This window comes from Astyanax mexicanus, chromosome 12 (genome assembly GCF_023375975.1).
Source record: "Astyanax mexicanus isolate ESR-SI-001 chromosome 12, AstMex3_surface, whole genome shotgun sequence".
Taxonomy (NCBI): domain Eukaryota; kingdom Metazoa; phylum Chordata; class Actinopteri; order Characiformes; family Acestrorhamphidae; genus Astyanax; species Astyanax mexicanus.
The window spans coordinates 8,891,409-8,913,345 of record NC_064419.1 but is presented as its reverse complement, the minus strand read 5'-3'; the positions used below and the strand labels follow the sequence as shown (position 1 = coordinate 8,913,345).

The 21,937-nt window shown below is 35.2% G+C and overlaps 2 protein-coding genes across 2 annotated transcripts; both read left to right on the top strand.

The window, feature by feature from the left end:
• The first annotated feature begins 3,152 nt into the window (after nucleotides 1–3,152).
• Nucleotides 3,153–9,285, top strand: si:dkeyp-110g5.4 (uncharacterized protein LOC561637 homolog). The gene is made up of 3 exons (XM_007236959.4): nucleotides 3,153–3,268; nucleotides 6,088–6,551; nucleotides 6,822–9,285. The coding sequence occupies exons 2-3, from the start codon at nucleotides 6,099–6,101 to the stop codon at nucleotides 7,677–7,679; spliced, it is 1,311 nt and encodes a 436-aa protein (XP_007237021.3). The 5' UTR covers nucleotides 3,153–3,268; nucleotides 6,088–6,098; the 3' UTR covers nucleotides 7,680–9,285.
• A 1,687-nt stretch (nucleotides 9,286–10,972) lies between these two features.
• Nucleotides 10,973–18,444, top strand: igf3 (insulin-like growth factor 3). The gene is made up of 4 exons (XM_007237057.4): nucleotides 10,973–11,119; nucleotides 13,794–13,941; nucleotides 16,369–16,526; nucleotides 17,180–18,444. The coding sequence occupies exons 1-4, from the start codon at nucleotides 11,069–11,071 to the stop codon at nucleotides 17,402–17,404; spliced, it is 582 nt and encodes a 193-aa protein (XP_007237119.3). The 5' UTR covers nucleotides 10,973–11,068; the 3' UTR covers nucleotides 17,405–18,444.
• Nucleotides 18,445–21,937: the final 3,493 nt, after the last annotated feature.

Below are 21,937 nucleotides of genomic sequence, written 5' to 3'. Positions count from 1 at the left end.
AGCTTTCTTATTGCTGAGATAAATGTTTTTTAAATAATGTGTTTAGATGCCCAAAATCTTTACACAGTACTATATATTATATTGTAGCATGGGTTGAGTAATAAGGTCAAACTATAGCCTAATTTGGCAACTTTGTAGACAAGAAGAGAGACAGAAACAACCACCAACAACAACAACAAGTTATTCCCTCTTAAAATGACAGCTTAATGGTTGAGACCCTTTTTTACCCTCCACACCAACATCAGGATGGTGAATAATAATACAGAGTACACACAAACAATAGCTAACAATAGATCAGAGAACATACCTGCGTATGAAATAATCATCCAAAGAATCTTCACCTACAGCCACCTCCCATCCTTTTTATACAACTGTTTTCAGGAAGTGGGCGTGTCCTCATTCACACCTGTGCTGAAACCACCTTTATCAATCCGTCTTCAGTCACTGTTTAACTGTGTTTACTGTAGACTGTGTATACAGGACACAAACTGAAACTAAAACCTGTACAAGAATCAGGAACCAACCATCTGATCAGAAAGGCACCAATAGCCTGTTATGTTATCTGTTCTCACATCAGCTTCCTCACTAATAGTGGTGTAATATACATATATATATATATTGTTTTTGCATTTTTGTCATACTTACATTTTTCAGATTATCAAACAAACTTTAATATCAGACAAAATAACCTGAGTAAATATAAAAAGCACCTTTTCAATAATGATGGCCAACTCATCCAGAAGATTATGAAAGAACCCAGAGCAACATCTAATGAAATACAGGTCTCACCTGCCTCAGTTAACGCCAGTATTAATGATTATTGATCAATTAGATAAATTAGAAAGAGACTGGGTGAAAATGGTCTCCATGGGAGAGTTCCAATGCAAAAAAAACACTGCTGACCAAAAAGAACACAGCGGCCCGTCTCACATTTACCAAAAAACAGCTTGATGATTCCCAGAACTTTGGGTCAATAATCTTTGGACTGATGTGACAAAAGTGGAACTTTTTGAAAGGTGTATTTCCTGTTATGTCTGGTGTAAAACTAACACATAATTTCAGAAAAAGAACATCATACTGAATGTAAAACATGGTGGTGGTAGTGTGATGGTCTGGTGGGGTCTGGACAACTTGCTGTAATTGATAAAACCAGGAATTCTGCTGTATCTGTATCCGAAGTTCAGTCGTAGGCTACTTGGGTTCTGCAGCAGGACAATGACCCAAAGCACACAAACAAGACCACCTCTGAATGACTAAATGAAAGTAAAGGTTTTATTTTTTTTTTCACTCACCTGTACAACTCTGATAATATAATGTAACAATACTGTAAACCTGATAGGATTTTTATCCAAACACACCATTGATCCCACACCAGTCTTCTGTGTTTATATTAAATGATGATAGAAAAATGTGGAACATCTGAGAAAAAGTTTTCTTTGGGAACTATTTTTTTGCCATACAACACCCTGCATGCTGCATGTATCCCTCCACCATTTTAATGATATGAGATTTTAAAAACAGTATTTATAAGACGGAATTTTCACAGAACTCAGCGTATTCATAACCATTTGGTATGGTACCTTTATGATGGGATGGGGCTTCGAGCTTCAGACGTATTATTATCTCCTTTCACCACCACTGTACAATATTCTGACTTGGGGAATATTATATAGTAACCTTATTAAATTAGTTTGTTTTTAGTATACTTAATTGTGTTTTTTTTTATTGGTTAATTGGAAATTCCCATTAATCACAGTCTGAGCTTTGAGTTAAAAAGGCAGATTTTTATGATTATGATAAATATACAGTAGATGTTACCAGCAATACACACTGCTCATTAAAACTCTGTTGACACAGATTTAAGAATAGCCATCACAAATTAATCACTTTAGACTTTTTACCTTATATATGACCACAATTTACATTCCACATGTCCCAAACTTTTACCAAAGCAAATACAGTGGAGATTATATTACAGAAGCGTTTTGCTGCCAAGTCTGATAAAACTTGTCTGATAAAACTCTTAGCATGATCTTATGTCGAAATTATGAGAATATATTTTGTTATAATGCAATATTTTATGAGAATTATTACAATACTTTGCATATTTTATAATTATGACATATAACGACATGTTGAAAATGTCTGCTTTATCACGCATGGCTGATTTTTTTTTTCTAGTGTGCTGATTTAAAAGAAACAGAGAGAGAGATTTACTCAGAACACAAAGTAGAAGTTACAGTAGCGTAGCTGATTATTTTCACTTTCTGTTTGTTTTTTCTTCGTTTTTTATAATGTACAACTGGATTACCTGCAGATTATGTAGCTTTCTATTTCACTGCCAGTTGGCAGATGAGAGGCTGAAAGCAAAGACCAGTGTTACAATTTCTGTTTTTTATATATTGCGGCTCCTCTAGTGCACCTGTTGTTAAATCCATGTTGTTAACTGCATTAACCCTTTCAGAACTGAATTATCTCCAATGATGGATTTTTTTTAAAATGCTGTTTTCTGTCTGTAATGCACAGAAAAGAAGACACTAATATTCTACTATAATATCTTTATCTGTAGCAAATAAATTCAAATAAGTAAAACATTTAATAGTTTTTTTTTTCATTGCATTGGAAGCCTGTGTGTAATATTTTATATCTCATATTGAACTTTTTTATTTTAAAGACCATCCCTACACAATACAAAAAAGATTGAAAAGTGTATTAAATCACATTAAACTAATAAAAAATAGCTGTTGCTGTAACTCAATGGCTCTTTTTTACTGTTTTTCCAGTGCAGTGGGCGGAGCCAAGATACAGTTTCATTGTTTTATAAACTAGTTCATTGGCTGGATTATGGTCTATTCTGATGGACAACAGTTCTCATAAAATATAAGAATGATGTTATTTAATGATGTTATTTAATATATAGGTTAATTGTATGTAGCATAAAATACAAATAAAATAAAATATATAACAGTATTATAAAATATAAATATAATATAAAATATATATAAATATAAAATATTTATAAAAAAACATAATTGATAAATACATATATATATATATTATTCTTCACATATTTAAACGTTAAAAATACGCATTTTACGCTATTTAACGAAACAGGACTTTTAGTTTGACACAATGGACAGAGAGTAACGAGGCTCGGCTGATCCCGCCAAAACAAAAGTCCTAAACTCAGCGAGTTTTAGTTTCTGGAAATAGAAACTGAAATAATCAGAGCTGAGTTTTCACATCGTTTCAGTGCAGAGACAAACAGGTATGCTGTGATTTTTGTCAGTTTTTATTGAAACATAAAAAACTTCCCGCATTTAAATTTGGATTCAAACTGTGAGTTCCACCTTAAGTTGTGCAACAGATAACAGCCTGTTTCTGCTGCAGCATTAAGGTGGAACAGAAAGTTCTAATATTGATTGGTTTATCTATTGAAAACTAGCAATTAAACACTGCCAAATCCAGTGTGAGTTCAGTTAGAAAAGTTATAGCTATTTATGATTTATTGATTAGCTAGTCTTTTTTAAGCATGTATTATAATCTCACCTCTTCTATGAGATTTCTTGATGTGGCTGTGACAAACTTTTTATTATGTAACCTACATTTCTATACATGTCTAAGCTATTAAGATGTGTAAAAGTAATAGGCCTGGCTTCACAACGTCTAAAAGTCAAGCTCTTGCTTTATTTGCTTAACAGGCGATGCCAAGTTAATATTAGGCAAATCACAGAAATATGTACACGTCCTTAATGTTGTTCTGAACGTTAAAATAACACAAATACAGACTTAAAAACTAAAAATGCAGAGTGATTGTGCAGCATAAGGATTTGATTTCATGTTCGTGGTTTCTGCTTTTGCAGATGGCTGCTAAAGAATCTCAGGTGTAGTTGATAAGTGGTTGATGTGGTGTTGTAGGAAGTTGTTGAGTTGCTAGACAGTTGCAGTGGTTTCCTAGTTGAGTGCTGTGGTATTCCATGTATTCATTCACAAGGCTCTTGTTTTGGCAGTGATTACTGTGGTATCTTGCTAATGCATTTTTAGATGGTTGCTGTGGTATCCCAGGTAGTTGATTTAGGCTATGTTCACAACAAGCCACATTGCTCAAATCCGATTTGGCTATCTTGAGGGGCCAGTTGTTCAAAAAATGTAATCCGGATCAAAATTATCCAGATTTGGTAATCACATTTTTTGCTATCCAGGATCAGGTGATCTGTCTTACTTTTAAGCCAGTTTTTCAAAGCAATATTGGATTGGATCAACCTGATCCAGAAACACAGTTTTCAGGATTACCTAATCCGGATTACCAGCTATGTAAAAAACAGATAGAAGAACCAACAGGGGTTGATGACTCCTTTTCTTGCAGTAACAAGATACTGCTTATTGCAAAACAATACGAGCAATTGAGCATTCTGCAGAGACGCTTTGCATGCCTTAACTATTTGCGAGTCGAACCACAGGGAGCATGCAACATAACACTTGCATGTATTGTCCTGCCCAATGTTGCTACCAGACGCAATGTCCCTCTCTGTGATGTTCATGATGCACCTGAGCCTGTTGAAGAACCAGAACAAACTCTGGTGTTCTTTGCAATTGTTCGAAATTATTTTTGACAGCTTCATATCTGATAAATGTTTCTTTGACATTAATATACAGTGATGAATGACAGTGACGTAGATGAAAAAATGAATATATTATTTTTGTTTGTTATTGAAATCTTTTGGGGGGGTTTATTTAATGGGGTCAAGATTGTTTGTATTTTTACGTTACTATAGTAAAAGGCTTAATTGGTAGCCAATGTCTACTTTATTACTGTAACGGTTAAACAGGTCAAGTGCAAAATAGAAGTAAATGTATATACACTAAATTGTACAAATGTATTTTTTTTTATTTAAAACTTTGATTTTAAAGTTTTACCACATTTACTTCCTGAAATCCCCCTTGAAATCCTACCCCTTGTTGGGATCAGGGTAATCCTGTTTTTTTGGATCAAAGTTATCCAAATCCTACTGAAAAGTTTTGAACAACAGAAACTGAAGGTTTGATCCATTTACAAACTAGGATTGGATTACGTGATCTGATCCGATTTCAGAATGCTTCTTTCCCTTTTGAACAACCCGTTTTCCAGATTTGATCCAATCCGATAACCAAAATCCGATCAGATTACCTTTGAACAACTGGCCCCTGGGTTTACATTCACAAAAGTAAGTGAGTATAGATTCACAGCTGCACCAAGAGATGTGTGGGTACAAGAGAGAAGCACATAGCACATGCATAAAAGCAAAAATATGCATGAATTCAGATTTGACTGTTCACATTCATGTCGCATGTCCCTGAAATGGATACGTGTCCAATTTTAAAATATCGGATTTGGCACATTCACACAGCCATGAAAAAATCTGATCTGATCCCCATTGAACAAACAATCAGATTTGAGTCACATTAGCCTGGTAATGTGAACATAGCCTTAGTTTTTTATGATATTGCAGCAGTTGCTAAAGCATTTGTAGGCAATAGGTTGGTGTTTGGTAGAGTGCCGCTAAGTTGTCCACTTGTCCTCACAAGTGGTTAATATGATATGATATTAGGGGTGGGCGATATGGCCCTAAAATAATATCACTATATTTCATAGTATTTTTGCGATAACAAAGCTCCTGGTGATATCATGAAATACTGAATTAAAAAAATTATTTCAAGAATACACTACTGCAACAAAATTAATATTAAATTTTCTTGTAGCATATGATATCAGGAACATTAATTTGTAACAGAAGTCAATGATCCAGTATGTCATGGTACTAATAATGCGCTCTACATATTTCCATATATCCAGGATTAAATTACAATAAATGATACTGGACAGATATAATCTGTCTCTAGTAGATATAAAATGGAAAAAGAGAACAGTGTGAATGTTTCTTTTGCTAAAAACAGCAAAAAAATAGTACCCTGATGTGATATGGCACTGATGTGATATTTCAGGGTAAAATATCGTACAAGATATTGAAAAAGTTTGGCGATATTATCTCGTACGATACGATATGGCACACCCCTATATGATATTATATTGATATTATTTTTTTTTAGATGGACTCAACATGTCTTCAGATAAGAACACCGAAGTTTACATCCCTAAGGACGCCTGTGTCAGAACTGTCCCCTTGCAATGCCTTCCCTCATCCATCGCCAGGAAGATAGACAAGCGACATTTACTGACTAAATCAAAGAGGTCATCGCGTGACCCGTCTCAGACGACCACATGGATCTGTCCTGTGGAGCTGCGAGAAAAAGGAATGTCCACCTGCCGAACAGCACAGACATGCCGCTTTCTGACCCGGGGTCAGTTCCGGCTGCCGGTCGTCAGCTCCAACCCCATGGCCTCAAGAATCCTCCACAGGTTTCTGTCCCCAGGTGGACGCTTACCTCAGGCCGACGATCCAGATGCCCCAGCAGTGTGCAGCAGAGTGTCCAGCTACAGGCGGAATGCCATGGTGCTTTTCCGCGGTCAGATATTTCTCACAGTGAGGAAGAAAACGACAGCGGATGGCCAGGTGCGGTCACATGACTTAAACTTGCTTCCACATCCGAAAAACCTGCTTAATGTTTGTACATAAAGGAAAGTTGTAAAAATATTAAGGTCATGCATTTTATAACTATAATAAATAAGCTATTTGTAACTTTGAATTAATTTCTTTTTCAAACTTAAAAAATCTTGCTTTTTTATTTTATTTAAGGGCATTGCTTTGTGTAATTAATAAATGTAACATGAGCACACAGTTTATGGTTGATGATCATGATCTTTCTGTTTCTTTCTATTTCAGGAGGATCACAAATATGGAGCGTCCCACAAAACCACAGAAGAAGCAAATGAAAATACTCCAACATGTGAAAATGCACAGATTAGAGAGGGCATTCAGGGGAGGATGAATGAACAAGGTCATGGCCAGGTAGAATATGGTGCTGATGATGCTGAAAGTGAGGAGGAACCAATGAGAAGACAAGCTGGGTGTCCAGTAAGAGAGGAGTGTGGTAGAGAAGGTAAAGTAGAAGTTTTCAATAATGATGATGAGCCGATGGAGATTGCTGAGAAAGCGCCAGATCCAAAGCAACAGGCTGCTGGTGGTCAAAGATCTGTGGATTATTCACATGCTCAGAAGTTAAAAGCTGCTTGCACAAGTATTAGCATTAACATTAGCATTAGCGGTGAACTCCAGAACGGCGTAGAAGCAGGAGGAGCTCTGGAGAACAGAGGTGGTGCTGACGTTGTTGATGGTGTCACTGCTGAAGAACGTCTGCCAGATGATCACAGTTTCCCTGCTGAATCCCACAGAACTGTTTTTCCTATTATAACCAACATCACGTCCCTTGCTGAAGGCTGGACCGGTTCTGCTGGGACCGTGATTTATGAAGAACAAACAGCGCTGGAGGAACATCAGAACTTCCAGTCTTCAGACGGACCTCAGCTCACAGGTACAGCTGAGGGTTCTGCTCAGACTCTTCCTCCAGAACCCAGTCTCCAGGAGAACCAAGCTAATGGTGTTCTACCCAGCTTTATGTTGCCTCCAGAAAATTCCCGCCTCGACTTTGTTATTCTAGAACGGGAGGAGCGGATCCTACGCATCCGGAACTCGTTAAGGAACCAGGTGGCTAAGCTAAACACCCTGAACAGCAAGCAGTGAAATATTGCTAAAGAAGAGATGCATAAAACATCAAAACAGAACGTTGCCACTGAATACAATAGATCTAGGAACAGTTCTAGAAAACAGCAAAGAAAATGGTTCTACAGTGCTAGAGCACATTTTCACCGTTCTAGAAATGTGAATATAAAAAATGTCAGTATAGAATACTGTTCTAGAAAATGTCAATATAGAAGAGTTCTACAGTTCTAGAACATATTTTTAGAAAATGTCAATATAAAACACATTTCTAAAAAATGTCAATATAGAATACTGTTCTAGAAAATGTCAACATGTAACAGTTCTACAGTTCTAGAACACATTTCTAGAAAATGTCAATATAGAATACATTTTTTAGAAAATGTTATAATAGAATACATTTCTAGAAACTGTCAGTATAGAAACCATTTCTAGAAAATGTCAACATACAGCACTGGGGATAAAAATAAGAGACTATTTAAAAATGATGAGTTTCTTTGTTTTTTTGCAAATTAAAAACCTCTGAAATATTATCAAGAGGAAGATGGATAATCACAAGCCATCAAACCAAGCTGAACTGCTTGAATTTTTGCATCAGGAGTAGCATCAAGTTATCCAATAGCAGTGTGTAAGACTGGTGGAGGAGAACATGCCAAGATGCATGAAAACTATGATTAAATACCAGGGTTGTTCAACCAAATATTGATTTCTGAACTCTTAAAAACTTTATGAATATGAACTTGTTTTCTTTGCATTATTTGAGGTCTGAAAGCTCTGCATTTTTTGTTATTTCAGTCATTCTCATTTTCTGCAAGTAAATGCTCTAAATGACAATATTTTTATTTGGAATTTGGAAAATATGTTGTTCCAAGTTTATAGAACAAAAAACATAAAACATAAAAATAGACATGAATATAGAACACAGTTCTTGTTCTAATCACTATATAAAGTTGCGTAAGGGTTCTTTACTAAATGCAATGATAATCAAGAACAATTAATTTTAAAAGGGTTTTTCTCATACTAGACCAATGTCGTTTTTTCTGTTGTTTTACAAGGGTTCTGTCAAGCTTTAGGTTATTTCTCTGGTTAAATGGCACTTTATGTTTTTTTTTTTTATAGAACCAAAAAAATGTTTCACTCTTTCAGTACTATGTAGAGCCCTGTATGCTTAGAGTGTATCTCAGTAATTCTAATATACTTCTGTATTTTCTTATGTTTTGTGTTTATTAATGTGACTCTGAACTCAAATTATTCATATTATTGATTTAGCTGACCGTGAATTAATTTATATACATTGTATACACAGATCAAGCAAAACATTATGACCAATTATGATTCAATATATTGTGATATACTGCAATACTGTAGGAGTGTCTTATAGAGTGGAGAACAGTGAGTAAACTGTGTTTAAAAACTACATGAAAAAAAAGGAATAATCAGGGTAGAAACGAGGGGGCGGTCATAATGTTATGCTAGATATGTCATAAAATGTGTGTGGATAACAGATTACGTCATGCTTTGTTAAATAAGTTAGAAATACAGTTCAGAGTGATGAATAAACAGTGTTTATGTTTACAGTATGTTGATTACTTTGTTGAGCTGATGATTAAACGTTGTGAATCTGAGTAAACATGGATTTATAACAGTGGGTTATTTTCTCTGATATAGACGTGAATTTGATTCTGAATCTGGGAGACACATGGTGTCTTTGTTCAAAGTTGTTTGTTCAGTTTGTTTATCTGAGTCCTGGCTGTTCCTCTCGATATCTCTTCACACTGCACCGCTCTTCCTCGTTAATATCATCTTCAGTTATGATAATCCCTCCTGTTGTCCGTCATCAGTGCTGACATAAATCCTCCTCCGGATCTGCTCCACTGCAGGCTGGAAGTTCACCTTAATAAGGAAGAAAGATCTTAGTTAAATACATACATTTTAGGTTAAATGTGCAGACTGATAATAAAGTTTAATATTTAAAAAAAAAGTTAAATTATGCTCATATTTTGCTAAAGTAGCTTAAATAGAAAATATTGGCTTATTCGCATTTTGCCTATTTACAAATAAGAAACAAAAGTTGGGTAAGTATGGATAATGGTTATAAGTGCTACCAATAAAAATAAACGATTCTTATATTTTATTTGACTTTTTATTTGATTGCAGACAGTATAAACCCAAGATCTATCTATTTATTCCTGCATTCTGAAGTAAATGTAAGAAGCTAACAAACGTACACTTAAAACCTAACATTTAAAAATATTAAAATAATAACTTGCATGAACCTAAACTTTTGTCCACATTTTTAAATGTTGAATCTAAATTTACTGATTAGCCATAACATTAAAACCATTCAAAACGACAGGTGAAAAAAAAAGAATATTGATTGAAATAATCTGATTTCAGTGGCATTTTGGCACCTAGTAGAACCAATATCTGATGTTCTAGACCACTGGATCTCAAACTGTGGTACTTGTACCACTGGTAGCGCTGTGTATTGGCAAGAATTGCCGGTATGATATACATCATGATGCTGGGTATTTGTTTAAATATATCCTGCTATTTTACGATACTGTAAGCAAGGTGATGTATTTACATTATTTAGATTATTTATTTAAAAAAAACTGCCATAGTATGAAAACACATCATATTTATAAAATCTGAGTAAGAGGAAGATTTACTATTTATCCAATTAGAAGAGTGGAATACAACCACTGAGTAAAACACTGTTATCTGTAGTGGGCGGGGCTTAAACACAACTAATAATGAACCACAGTCTGACACAAATCTGTATTAATTTGAAAATTGATAGAGTATTGCAAAACTAAATGTCACGATATGAGAGACCAATATTTTCATACACCCCTAATTGCTGTTACACCAGATGACACAGTTTTATAAAATTACATTAGAGTACATGACATTTTTGTTTGGTGCCTTACAATGCATAGACATAACCTCAATAAATTTAGCTGACCTCAGTATTTCTCATTATTTATTTCCTAGCAAGGAAAGTTTATTAACTTGAATGAACCAGAATCTCAACTTTATTTAAGCGCATTTTTTTTAGAGAAAATATTTATTTTTTAATTACAAATCAAATAAACTAAAGTTTTTTTTTTTAAGTGTGTAAATCCATTTTAAGCATTTATATCATATCAGTGGCTTAAAATGCTCTTAAAAATGACATTTATATTGTTAACGCAATTATCTCTGGGACAATGTCTCATCTAAACAAAAACAGTGATCATGACAGGCCAACTTTAGACCCATTAGATCCTGTGCATAAGCCTACATATCAGTGTGTGTGTGTGAGTGAGTGTGACCTGGAGCCCAGCCCATCCTGCCCTCCTATAAAACAGCAGCAGTGTGTGCCAGTCTGGAGATTTGGCTACAGGGGGGCACACACACTCACAGCAGCCATGGCTCACAGTGAAGGATACACACTCGCCGCTGCAGGATCCATGCTCCAGGTACACACACACACACACACACACACAAAATACACACCAGTGTCTGCAAAATACAAATTAGACACAAATTAGACAGGTATAGCGAAATAAAAAAAACCCTAAAGCAGTTTGCAGACCTATGCAAAAGTGTTATATGTGTTAAATGACAATTTTATAGTATATTTCTGCTGTCATTTGACATATTATATGTTTATAGCTTTTTAGAATAAATGCACCATGAGAAATACTTCAGAGTAACTTTTTGTCTATGTTCTTAATGAAATGATCTCCCCCACACAGAAAATAAATGTATGGGAATGTATTTCTTTGTAAGTTAAATGTATTTAAAACATATTTTCAAAAAATTGCAGTACATTGTTTTTTTTTGTTTTTTTTTAATGCTTTTCATATATTTTTTATAATTATTGGTGTTGGCTTATATTACCATGCATTAAACTGCTGCAATAATTAATATATGCATTCTGGAATATATCTAGTCTGCACATTACTACATGTACTGGTGCAAGAAATATAAAGAGTAATACTGCTAATATTATTCTAAATAATAATAAATGACTGAACTTACAGCAATAATTTAACCTTTAAAATAACTGAACCCTTTATATACAATACTGTTGTATATAAAACTAAAATTACAGCTAAATATTAATTTACACATCACTTCAGCTTCTGTAAATGCACTTTAGGACATTTCAGACAGCCTTTAACCTGTAAGGAAGTGAATTAAGTTGTAAATTTAATGCATACAGCTTATAGCAACACTGTAGCATTTTAGAGACCACTGCCTAGACAGGAAATATAAATATAAAATTCATGAAAACGGCAACTAAATAAAAACAGGTTTTTTTCCTGAATACCCTGAAGAGGGTTGAAATACATATTTAAAACGTATTTAAAATGTCATATATAGATTAATTATCCATATATTTCCTTTCTATGTGGTTTAGCACTTCAGCTGGACAAAACTTTCATAATTCAGAAGTTCTCTATCAGAAACTCAGTTATTTACATTTATGTTTTTGCATCTGTGTTTGTGTGTCTATGAATAGATTATGCAATTATACTAATTACTGCCTTCAAATTGTATGAAAGAAAGTTATTATAGTGTTTTTAACTGGTTTAGGTGGGCAGTAGAGCTCTGTACAGGGAGGAAAGGGTGCTGCGTTAGCATTAGCCTGTGTGCTAAGTTAGCTAATTAGTTAACTAGCTTTAGCTTAGCTTGTGAGGTCATTCTATATATGTAAAGTTTAAACCATGAGCTTTTTTTCTGTACAAAAAGCCCATGTTTCTGTTCAGCTTTAGGAACACTCACCTTCCTTCCGAAATTTTCTGAGTGAGCAAAAATAATTGTTTATGCTCTTCATTAATAAAATGAATATATTTTCCCCGCTATGGGACTTAATAAGGGATTATCTTATAAAATACCCACTCAGTAAATGTTTGCTAATGCTAACACAACCCCTACTAACAGCCTAATAACATTAACCTTAAGCATTTGTTTGGATTAAAGTGAGAATTCAAATCAAATCTTGTTTCTGAGAACAATTTTGATCTATTTTAGCACATTTTATAGTACATAACTGGCTAGCTTGCTAGCTAATATCACTGAATTAGCAGCAGAGCAGCTATTGTTTTTATAGTGTTCTTGAGCTTTATTTCCATTTAAGAGGAGCTTTTATAGAAATAATTACTCATAAAACTGTTTTATGTTTATATTAAAACAAATTTGGGACATTGATACCTAGACAATATGGTTTACACACATTAAAAATGCTAATATAAATGCTAATGAGTGACATCACAACAAAATCACAAATGTGTCTACCTTCAATATGTGTGTTTTACTAACTGTTCTTACAGATTTACTGTTTTACCGTTTTTTATAGCAAAAAAGGTGAAAAAATTAGATGCAGTTGTGCACCCATTTTTACATTGCACATGTTCAGTGTAAATAAGTGAGTTAATTAAAATATGAAATGTATTTTAAAATTGACATTCATTTACACATTTCCAGTTTATACAACTATATTGTAACATATTTAGTGTGCCATCACATTTGCACAACACATTATAGCGATTTATGAAAAAAATAAATAGTAGTAAAAGTTGTGTATTGAAACATGCACAAGTGTTCCATATGCAGTGAAAGCAGCATGCAGGGATGTTTACATACGAATGTACATTAATAGACACATATGCTACATTTTGTTGATTTTATTTTTATACACTTTAAAATTCATAATTGTATGCAACAATTTTCAATCTCTCTTTGTCATTTCTTTTAACCTTTAAAACATAGTTCAAGCTGAAACACTCCTTATAACTTAATTTGTAATGGGTGGGGCTAAAGAGCTGTGGGCTGAACATCCAGAGGGATGGACATGTGCTGTTTTTTGTGACATTACAAAAAAACGTTAAATAAAAAAACTGATTGTTTTGCAGTGTAAATGAACTGGAAAGTGAACTGATTTGGTGTCTTGGAACTTTTGACAGTGTTGTATATTGTTTTATTTTGCTGAAGGCCATGAGTTTGTACATTCAAATCAGTTTATTATCAGCTAACACACACACTGCACTGATTGTTGAGGAATGCTTCAGTGTGTGTTGTTTAGCGTGTGGGAGGAGTGTGTGATAACTGTGCAGGTGTGTGTGTGTGTTTGGTTCTGCTGAACAGGTGCTGTGCTGGCGGAGTGTGTGTGTGTTCTGTGTGCTGCTGTATGTGGCGGTTCTTCCGGACCTTGGGGATGCGGCTACACAGCGGTGTGGAACCGAGCTAATCTCTGACCTGGAGTTTGTGTGTGGAGACCGAGGATTCTATAGAGGTAACAAACACACACACATAGAAACACACAAAAACAGAATTTCACCAAAAAGCTTCACAAATTAGTGTCCTTAGTCCCAAAACACTTATGGAGTGTTGTTAAAACTTCTTAAAAAAGGTGTTGCAGGCATCAAATTTCAAATGAGTGAACATTTGCAAAAATATATAAATTTTATCTTTTTAAACATTAAATATCTTGTGTTTGTACTGTATTAAATTGAATATAGATTGAAAATTATATGCAAACCATTGTATTTTGTTTTTATTTATGTTTTACCTAAAATCACAACTATATTAGAATTGGGGTTGTATTTATGACCAATATGACCAGCATGACCAAGCTGGATAACTGATTTGACCAATAAAAGCATGCTTGTTGAGAAGCATGACCAAGATAGACAATCAAACCAAGTTGAAAAAGCTGGCTGACCTGCCTCACCAGCAACACCAAGCTAGACAACTAATATCTGTATGCCCTAGTATAACCAAAATCACATGCAACACTGTGTTGTAAAAAACTGGTTAACCAGCAAGATTACCAGTATAGGGTATTTTTTTCCTGAATGACCAGCTTTTTATCCACCTTCACCATCAAAGACCAGCTACCAGCAGAAAGTTGGAAATTAGTTGGATATTTGTAGACATTCCCTTCTAACAAGTGCTATATTAAGCTAATTTTAGTTGCACCCATTAAAGACACACTTAGTTATAAATACTCTGCGAGTTAAAACAGTTCCATTGCTGCTCAGTTTGCAGCTGCGCTGTTTGGTTCGTAAGCGCTGCATCGTTGCTAGGTTACCTGTATGTGGCGAAGTAATACATGGAGAGCTTCGGTTACAGTGCATTACTGGCTGATAACGGCACTTATAAAACGCTACTCAGCCAATCACATCACAGGGTCGGAACTAACTGTGGTATAATTCTAGATGTGGGCTAGAGAGGTATAAAGACCCCAGTATTAAGCTGTGGAGCAGTCGGAGTACTGCGTTCATCATCCAACAACCTGACCTTACTTGCTCAGCGTTTGTTAAATTCAGTCCATCAAATCCTAACAGGAATGCTCCAGAATTTAGCAGAAAGTCTTTTCTGGACAGTAGAGACAGTAACTCCAACAAAAGCAAGATAAACTCCTTTAATAACCTTGCGTTTAGAAGAAACAGTGTATGAGCAGGTGTCCAAATACTTTGGTCCATGTAATGTAATGAGTGTTTAGTAGATGAATGCTGGCTGATGTTATTTTCTACAGAGCGGAGTTTAATCACCTCAGTTTACATCGGTTTGTGAAAACTGACCTTACCACACAGAGATACGCTGGGCGTTATCGCGCCGCCCGCTGACACCTCGGTTTACCAGCGTGCCAGCCAAATAAGTCACTCTGATAGCCAGAATGATGTATAGAACGTTCTAACGCAGTGCTGTGGTCGGTCTGGAATTGGTTCTGATAATGTTTACTCATTTAACGTTAGTCTAATCTCATCATTCGCTCTGTTCTCTGGATTTTCTGATTCAGATTTGATGACGTCAGAACGCTTTCTCACTCCTCTGAGCCCTTTCACCCTGTTCCTCTGCCAAGGCCACCCTCTCTCTCTCTTCATCTTTCTTTCTCTTTGTCTGTCTTTCTCTCTCTCTCACACTCTTTCTCTCTGGTTATACAAATGTCTGGAGGAACATAATGACACAGGCTGAGTGATAAACGCTTCAATAATAGGCTTATCTCTGCAACAATTGCGGAAAAAGATTGAGTATTGTCAGTGTTGTGCTGTTGCCCCTCGTTGCTCACAAAACAAACTCTTCGGTATTCTTCCACAGGCATCCAAACTTTCACGGTTTCATGTTTTGAGATATATTAACTCCTCTAGAGTCTCATTTTAGTGTCAGTTCAAGCTGGATAGTATTGTCTAATAGAGTGGAGGACAGTAAGTGAACACAGTGTTTAAAAACTCCAGCAGCACTGCTGTATCTGATCCACTTACTGTACCACCAGCACAACACACAATAACACCTCATACACCACCAACATGCTAACACTGCTAATCACTGGAGTGCTGAGAAAAATAATAATAATAATAACAGCTTCTCTGTGGTGGTTTTCTTTCCTGTGGGGTCCTGAGTATTGAAGAACAGGGTGAAAGGAGGATAATAATAAAGTATTTAGACAAACAGATACAGAACTACAGTCTGTAAATATTATAATAGAACTACAAAGTGTTCTATATAATCAGTGGAGCTGAAAAAAAAAATAATGGGTGTAGAACCAAGAAGGTGGTCTTAATAATCTTATACATGTGTTTGAATGAGACCAAACTGCAAAAAAAACTATTAATCAGAAAACAAAGCAGATACAAGTCACATGAAAGGGTTTTTTTAAATAAAGAGGTAAATCTGGGTGGCTTTAACATTTCGGTGTGTGTGTGTGTGTTTGTTGTAGGTCGTGGTGGTGGGGGACGGTACGGAGGCCCTCGCTCTAGGGGTAAAGGAATTGTGGAGCAGTGCTGTGTTAAAGGATGTAACCTTCAGCATCTGGAGCAATACTGTGCCAAGCCCAAGAGGGGGCGCCGTCAGGCACCAACTGCACAGCAAATCACAGTGAGTATCAGAATCTGATCATGTCACTTTATTGAGATAATCTTCCAAAGAAGATAGATGAATAGTGTTTGTGTTGCGTTTTGTATTAAGTTTAGGTTTAGGCTTAAGTTTTGAGCATGGGTGAATAGTTAACACTTTTTAGTTTATTAACTACAAAATATTTAGTAATTACAGAATATATCATAGGAAATTAAGGAATTTAGTTAAACATTTTTTATTACAGAATAAGCAAAAGTAGAGACTGAACAGTTCATTGGGACAACTGTATTTTTAAGGTTTTTGAAAAATTCAAAGTAATTCCACAACAATTAACAGTATATACAGAAACATCTTTTGGTCAATTATATTGATATTAATCATTAAATAGTTCATAGTGGATACTGCATAATTTAAAATATAAGACAATTCTAAGATGAAATTCACAATTATTTGAGATACTCAATATTTTAGATAGTATAATAGATAGATAGTAAATATAGTTGTCACTGAATGATTCATACTGGATTTTAACCATTTAGTTTTAGATCACAGCCTGGAGTTTAGAGGGTTTAAGGTTGGTGTTAAAAGCTGCTGCAGGTGGTGGTGTATTTTTCCTTCTAAATTCTTAATAATTAATAATGTTTTAAATGTAGTGTATTCTGTGTGTTCTGCAGGAGAACCTGTTCCAGAAAGTTCTTTTAAAGAGGTATTACAGTCTCCAGCATGATGGTCAGAAGCTGACCAATAGGCTTGAAGAGCGTGCAGTTTACCAGGAGAAACTCAGAAACTTATCTTCACATCAATCTAACGAGGAACCCCATGAATCAGCTCAAGCTAAACTCTGGCACGGAGTGAGAACGTTCACTCCTCACACTCTGAGATCATCGCCGTCACTTTAACCCAACGCAGAGACTCAAATTAAAAGACTTGCACATCAAAACTTCGCCCTCGACTCACCACACCCCACCCACCTCAGATGTACTCAATCTGCCTGGACACGTTACACTGGATCTATGAGGCTAATGTAGTAATCAATGTATTAATTACCTAAAGCTGCAGTAACCATCTTCTTTGATCATTTTAAATCAGCCTTTAGTAGCAATTTGTAAAACAGCACTTTTAGATTGATGTTGACGGTACACTTACTGTAATGGAGGGAGAGCTGTATCTCGGTCATTCGCTCTCTGGAATGGGTCGGAATGCGACTGTTGCACTTTGAAACTTTGGTGAAGCTGTGTGGTTCCTCTCTCCAGAACTGTGTAATACTGAATAACCGGAGTCATATTAGTGTAAAATCCTGTGATATTACTCCACTGTCTCAGTTCACATGCTCCTCCTGCCTCAGATACGTCTTCTGGATCCCTCAGCTCTTCGACTAATGCACATGCACAGCTGTCCATGAAGGGGTGCCTGATTAAAGCCTGATTTTACATTTACTGCAGTACAAGTAAGTCTACACCTGTAGAGAGAGCCCAGCAGCAAAACTATACCTGCTGTGGAATCTTACAATTTTCTGTTTAATTAAGTCGGAAGAAATGGATAGTTTGAGCTGTAGAAAGGTCAGGCAGCAGCCTGGGACTGAAGTTCAGGTCAGGTGGATTTGGACTCTGGTTCTGAGATATCAGAACTGGGGTCAGAGCGAGTCTCCAGGACTGTAAACTCGGGCCTGATTCACACTGAGAACACTTTAGAACATGTCAGATGATTTAATTTCAGTCTGCCGAAATCATGGCCAAAGGTTTGAACCCTAGAAATCTGTTTTTTTTTTTTGTTTGTTTAATTCACATTTACTGTGAAAAAAAAAATCTTTTTTTTTGTTGGGCAATTTTTGGTCAAATCCTAATATTCTTTATTCTATATATTCTTTTAGTGATGAAACATGTCACTCAGACCTGCCAGAATTTCATGTTTTTGTTTAGTTTTTTTGTTTAGGTTTTTTTTTGTGAGGTGGAACTTTTTTATATAATAATATTAAATAGATTTTTTAATATAGAATAAAAATAAAAAAATATATATATATATTTATTTAACTTGATTTAGTATAGTCTCAGTGAGATCATGTCCAAAAGAAACTAAAAAAAGGCAAAAATATTTTACAGAATATTATAAAATCTGTTGTAATGCTGATGTAATGAAAATGTGCTCCAACAATGATAAATATAATAATAACGTAAATATATACTAAAAAAAAAAATCAGATTTTGCAATGTGTTTACACCAGTTTGTCATTTACCAAATGGCTGAGTTTGGTTGATCCGTAACATTGGGACACTCAGACAGCCAATCAGAATGTAGCTCCTGAACCCTGTTAGCTGTGTTAGCTTAGCCTAGTGACCAGACACTACAACTACAATGTGGTCGGAGTCCCAAACAACACATTATTGTGCTAAACGGTGTGTTAAACAGAGTAGTGAGTTTTGTGAATTATGAGTATGAAATTAATTTAGTATGTTAGTAATTTAGAACTGCTACATTTGTTGATCTGCTTTAAGCTGTTTATTGGGAAGATACTTTAACCCTTTCATGCATAGAGGTCACTACAGTGTACAGCTGTTTAAAAAAATTTTTTCTTTAAATATGCTTGCAATTTTGGGCACTGCTGCATATAGTCCACTGTAGTGGAAGCTATTGCATCATCCTATACAAAAAAATCCCATTGGTTGGTCATTGTAATGGGAAAAAGAAGTCAATGAAATCAAGATGGCCGGCAGACAGGGAGAACCACCAAACACCTTGGCTATTTTTGTTTCTACCTTTTATAAAATTATATCACCGCAGGTAAAAAAATATATAATTACATCAAGTAACATCTAAGGTGACATATTATGTAAAGATTTTCGAAATTTTGATTTTATATTGGAGGGAATTGTAGATTAATCATCTGTCCACTTAATTTTACATCATGCATCATTAGCTATTTTTCAACTTTTATGCAATGTCAATTACTTCCAGTGTTGTTTTTAAAATAATTCATATTGTTTAATGTTTTGGCTGTAAATCAACTTCTTTAATTGAGGAATGTCTGCCAGTACAGACAGTTGCGAGCAGAGAAGTAGGGTCAAGCAGTGATAGTGAAGGTGAGTCTGGAAATGTTACTGAGGGAGTTGAGGCTGAGGAACGGAGATGAAGGAGATGAGGCTGTTGAAACTTAGGGCACCCCAATATCCAGTATGCCCCTGGAAACCACTGGCCCCAGCTCAAGAAAGTATAAAATGCCAGCACACGAAGAACCAAGTACATCTGCATGCAGTGTCTTGTAGCTTTGTGCCCTGTATGCTTTGGCAACCATCATAGAAAATAGTCTCAGAAATTAGCAACAAGCATGATTTGACAGGAAATATGATACATGCTATAAAATACTATAAGAGAATATGCTCACTTAACAGTTCAGAGACTTGACAAGAATACAGTATGATAATACCAGTCACAATCAAGATTCTATAAGGTTCTACGGTTCAGAGACATTTTCTTGTGTCACAATATCCTCCTCAGTTCCACTATTCCAACAGAATACCATATTACAACTGTATAACTGAATTACATTTGTGTTTTTTTTACAACGAAAAATGCATGAAGTACACTTGAGTGGACAGATAAATATTTCTTTATCGAATAAAGATAGAATATATATTTTTTTCAAACCTTGTTTTACATCCCTAAGGATGTATAAAAACACTTAGAAAAAAAATCCTGACTGAGTTTATTATAATTCATGCATGAGAGGGTTAAGATAAAAATGTCTAAAAGGGTTGCACTTTTTATTATTACTGCACACAGCGCACTTCCTGTATACCACTCTAGAGACTCTGCAGTAAGGCTGTGATGAGTGTGAAGGACAAGGTCTGGGACTGTGGGCTTTTTAGAGTGTTGAAATATGCTGAATGTATTTTTGTAGAGAGGTTAATGAATGTACAGTTATTTTACACTGCAGAAAATAAAATCTTACATCTGGTCTAAGTGTGCATTCACACCTACTGTACCTTATTGTTTGGGCTGAAGCTTCAGACTTTTTACTTTCTAACTTGGTACAGTTTGTCTTTTTTGCACAGTTCGTACTTTGAACTTTCAGACCAATTACAGGAAGTTGTGTCAGGCTGTTGTCCCACATTACACAATAGAAGTAAAAAAAGAAGGGGTTTTAATGCCGGACTTTGACTTGGCGTGCAAGTGTTTCACGCAGCAGTATGGCTACAACAGATTACACTCTTGATTCTTGTATCTACTGTAACTGTAGATTAACCCTTATTCTGTTACACTCATTCTGCTACAGGTGCGCCCCTGCACTCAGAGATTCTGATTCTGGCAGGGAGGTAAATTTCAGCACAGCACCTGGAAAGACAATTTTCCAAATTGAAAACATGCCACGTCCCGATGCAGGACTAAATGTACAATATACAATGTAGCAAGCACAACAACCTTGGTTCAGACTCTGGTCCGAACATTCAGATGTAAGAAGGCCCTGTAATATTTAGCATTTTGGCATTATAGAATTGGAATTGGTCTATTTAACATATTTTAAGTCATTTAATCTAAAATTCATTTAATCTGATAATTGATAAGTGTAATTTACTTTACAGTAAGATAACAATTTTTAGCATAATTTATTCAAGTGTTCAATAAACAATACATTCTGCATGCTTTGCCAATTGAATTAGATGTTTTCGCTAGATGTAATTTGGTAGTAATTTAAAAGAACTAAAATGTGTAGAAATAAGTTAAATACTTTTATAATGTTTTTAAAGTAATCTCAAAATGAAACATACTGTACATTTAGACCAGATTTAAGATTACTATGTTTCTGCAGTGTAATTTACATGTGAATTATTTTGATGAATGTTGTTGATCATTTTAGACAGATTGTGGACAAAATTTTGTGGACTGCAGCCTGAAACTTTTTGTATATTGTTTATATTGTTATTAAAGAATCATATAATTTAACCCTGTTCTGATTCATTTGTTCAGAATGTGACACTTTTATATGTATAATTCTCTGTAAAAAAAACTGTAGTAAGTACTGTTAATTAATGTACCCTTAATGTTAAGTTAGAATTTAACTATAAAAACAGCTTGGCAAAACCCACACCTGTATGTGTTCCTCTGTCCACAGTGTCATGTCTGTATCAGGATACACCCTAGAAGATTAATTTTTCAACACACAGTGGTCAGCAGTGCAGTGGGTGGTAATGATGGTGACCGGCAACATTTGAACAGCCACTAGCAACATGCAGCTCTGACCAAAATCACATCCACATTCAGTGCAGGTGATACTAGTTTCTGTCCTATGACTTTTGGCATGTCAATGTATTATGTACACATTTCAAAAAGTTTTAAAGACAATGCTTCATTTTGTCATCTAATGAAAACATAAGTACAACATAAATATATACACTATATTAGCGTTTTTCCACCGACATGGAACCATCACTGTTCTG